Source organism: Physeter macrocephalus, unplaced genomic scaffold (genome assembly GCF_002837175.3).
Source record: "Physeter macrocephalus isolate SW-GA unplaced genomic scaffold, ASM283717v5 random_6245, whole genome shotgun sequence".
NCBI lineage: Eukaryota > Metazoa > Chordata > Mammalia > Artiodactyla > Physeteridae > Physeter > Physeter macrocephalus.
This window is the reverse complement of record NW_021151529.1, coordinates 1-2,999: the sequence shown is the minus strand read 5'-3', so window position 1 is coordinate 2,999 and position 2,999 is coordinate 1. Positions and strand designations below refer to the sequence as shown.

General features: G+C 59.4%; 1 protein-coding gene and 1 pseudogene across 1 annotated transcript; both read right to left on the bottom strand.

Moving 5' to 3' along the window:
* Window positions 1–1,511: 1,511 nt before the first annotated feature.
* LOC102976297 (melanoma-associated antigen D4-like) lies at window positions 1,512–2,712 on the bottom strand (the record flags this gene model as incomplete). Its single annotated transcript, XM_007124874.3, has 3 exons — window positions 1,512–1,704; window positions 1,896–2,326; window positions 2,598–2,712. Coding segments are annotated over 3 exons (556 nt in total), but the record flags the coding sequence as incomplete, so codon positions are not given.
* A 235-nt stretch (window positions 2,713–2,947) lies between these two features.
* On the bottom strand, window positions 2,948–2,999 carry LOC112063249 (uncharacterized; annotated as a pseudogene).

Below are 2,999 nucleotides of genomic sequence, written 5' to 3'. Positions count from 1 at the left end.
TGAGGGCTGCTCTCTCCTCCTTTCTAGATGAGCTGCCTTATCTCAGGTGCCGTCTGCACACAGTGCTCCAGCTCATACCTGTGGCTTGTGGTGAGTGCCTCAGCCTTGTCCATGACAAGGCAGGTGCCTACTGCGTGCACAGCAGGGTCCTGGGAGGTCCCAGGGCAAGGGAGCCAGAAACGTTCCAGTGTCATTCATCATGCCAGGGCTGGGTTCCCAAATCCCGGGCCGTCAACCTGGAAACCTGCACCTGGAAGGGGCCTGAATCTCTGTCGGAATCACAGAGTGTCCACAAGGCCAGGCATCAAGCCAGCAGCCAGGGAGGCAGAAATCAAAGCACCAACAAATAAGGCAGAAACCCACGTGAAGCCTGTCTTTAGGGGAGGGGGGTCCATACAGAGCCTGCTTGCTGGGGGTGCGGCCCGGGCTGTCCCTCAGCAGGTCTGCACTAGGGGTTCAGTGCTCTGCTGCTGCTCTCTTGCAATCGTTAATACACTTTGAGCCAGGTGACCGGAGTTTTTTTGTCTTCCACTGGCTCTGGCAAATGATGTAGCTGGGTCTGGGTCAGGATCCGGGTCTGGCTGAGGGAGCGGGACCACTTCTTGGGGCAAAGAGGCAAGCGGGGGTTGGGGGGGCTGGGCGGGCTGGGGTCCTTACACTACTCTCTCCTTCCTCTTAACCTGGAGCCTTGTCCTCCAAGCCGTGGACATCACTGGGGACCCAGAAAAGCCCCAGACGGCCCCTTCCTGCTACGGAGTCCTTCCCAGGGTTCCAAAGTGTCTCTGCCCTCACTGTCGTGCACCTGGCGAATTAAAGTTGTAGCCTCTGCCCCCGCAGGGATCACGCAGCCCTTGAAGACACAGAGACCTAGGCTGGCCTTGGCCTTGCCGGGAGAGCCCTGCTTCCATGGAGAAGAGCCCCGGAGCCTCCCAAAGGGCCTCGGGTCATGGTCACAGGCAATGGGCTGTCCAGATCGGCCTACAGCTTTCTTTCACTAAATCGGCTCTCGCGGCAGTAATGGCTCCTCCTTTTACCTGCTGGAGGGGTGAGAATGTCACTGTGAGGCCTACCTCATTGTCCTTAAGACTCGGTCTGAGGGAGGAGGTCCTGGAATGGTGTGGATGATGAGGGAAGGATTCCGGGACAGAGCCTCCAGAGATGGGGCGGAGGTGGGTCCTAGGGGATGTCTGTGGACCCCGTCCCTTGGTGGGAGGGACGGTGGCACCAGCTCACGGCCCTCCACCCCACCCCTTCTCCTGAGGACCCCCACTGGCGTTTAACCGTGGCCACACAGTGTAGGAAATCATGAAGCTGTATGGACCGGAGCCTCTGGAAACCCTTGGCCTCCACACTCAGCTGGCATCTCCGCACCTCCCAGTGCCTGACCCAGCCACACCCGCCTGCCTTTTAGGGAGAGGCGGCCCCCGCCTGTCCCAGAGGGCCTGACCACCGGCCACTCAGAGCCACACCTGCCCAGGAAAAGGAGAAGACGTCCGACTGATTTTGCAACTTTAATGCAACACCGATACCCAAAACACGACAGCACGACGAAAAGCACACAGGAAAGCAGGAAGGGCAGAGAGCGCGTCATCTGGCATGCCATCTTCCATGGACGGGGAGTAGCTGCCTAGAGTGCTCTGTCGGGGAGGGGGCAGGGGAGGCACTCTGGCTCGGCAGGGGACTGCTGCAGCTCCTCAGCGCTGCCTGGAACCGGGAGACACAAAGGCCAGAGCACAAGGGTCAATACAGGTGAACCGTGAGGGATAGGAAGGACAAACTGAGTGTCCTGTCAGGCTCTCCTCGTTCCCCCAGGACACCCCGGGCCTTCCCCTGACTCCCCCCAGTCCCTCCACACCCCATCCTTCAGAGTCTCATCTAATGACCTCCAATCTTACTGAATCCAGGAGAAGAAGCTGGCACTGGTTCTGGCGGCGTTTCTGGTCCGGATGGTGGAGCTGGTGCTGGGGCCATCGAGCATGCTGGTGCTGGCCGCACCATTGGTGCCACTGCTGACGCCAGCCCTCCAGGTGCCTCTCCTGTTGGCACGGTTGCTATTCAGAATGTACTGATGGTATCTGGCCCAGAAAGCGAAGGGGATCCTGGACCAGGCGTCGCCAAAATCTCCGTCCTCATCCCAGGTCAGGAGTTCGACCTGTATGTCGTCCCAGCTCCACCGTCCAATCAGAGCTTCCTCCCCGATGTTCATCTGGGCTCTCATCTGGGCCCTGGCATGTTCCTCAGCCATATCCACATCCATCGTCTTGAAAGCATCATCCACAGCCTCCAAGAAATGAGCCCTCCATTCCCGGGGGTCTCGGTTCTGATACTGCGGTGGAAGAACAGCAGCCGTCGGAACAGCTACCCCACCTCGCTCAGCACCTGCTTCCTGCCATACGCCCTCCTGAGCGCTTTGCAAAATCATGATAGAAACCCACACGACTGGAATCGGGCTCTCATTATTCTGTGCCAGACCTGGGATTTCGCCCCATCCACTCACTACGTCTGTGAACTTGTGTCAGTGACTTAGGAACCTTTCTGGGCCTCAGCGAACCAGCGAGGTATGGGAAACTCCAGCCAGAACAGAGGCTCTGCCTTACCTGGGCGATGAATCTCAGCACCCTCATCTTGCTGGTCTCGTGGCGGGCGCGCAGGCCCCAGAGGAACTCATACTCGGGTGGGCTGCTATTGGGGATCTTCTTGTATTCCAGGTACCTGCGTGAGAGAGGAAAATAAACTTCTGCTTCCAGCCAGGCAGACCTGTTGCTGCACCAGTGGCTCCCAGGTGGCCCCTTCCCAGCCCCGGGGCTGCAGCATGGCCGCCGCAGGAGGCCTGCCCTGGCCCCGCAGCCCTTGCCTCGCTCCCAGGGGTTTCCGCCTCCAAAACTGAGGTGGGTCACACCCTTAGGCCACTGGTCCTGCCCAGCAGCCATGTGGAGGGGCAGGGGCCACGTGTAGGGTATTTGTTCATAGGAAGGCCACGAGTTTTGTGCCCCTTGTCA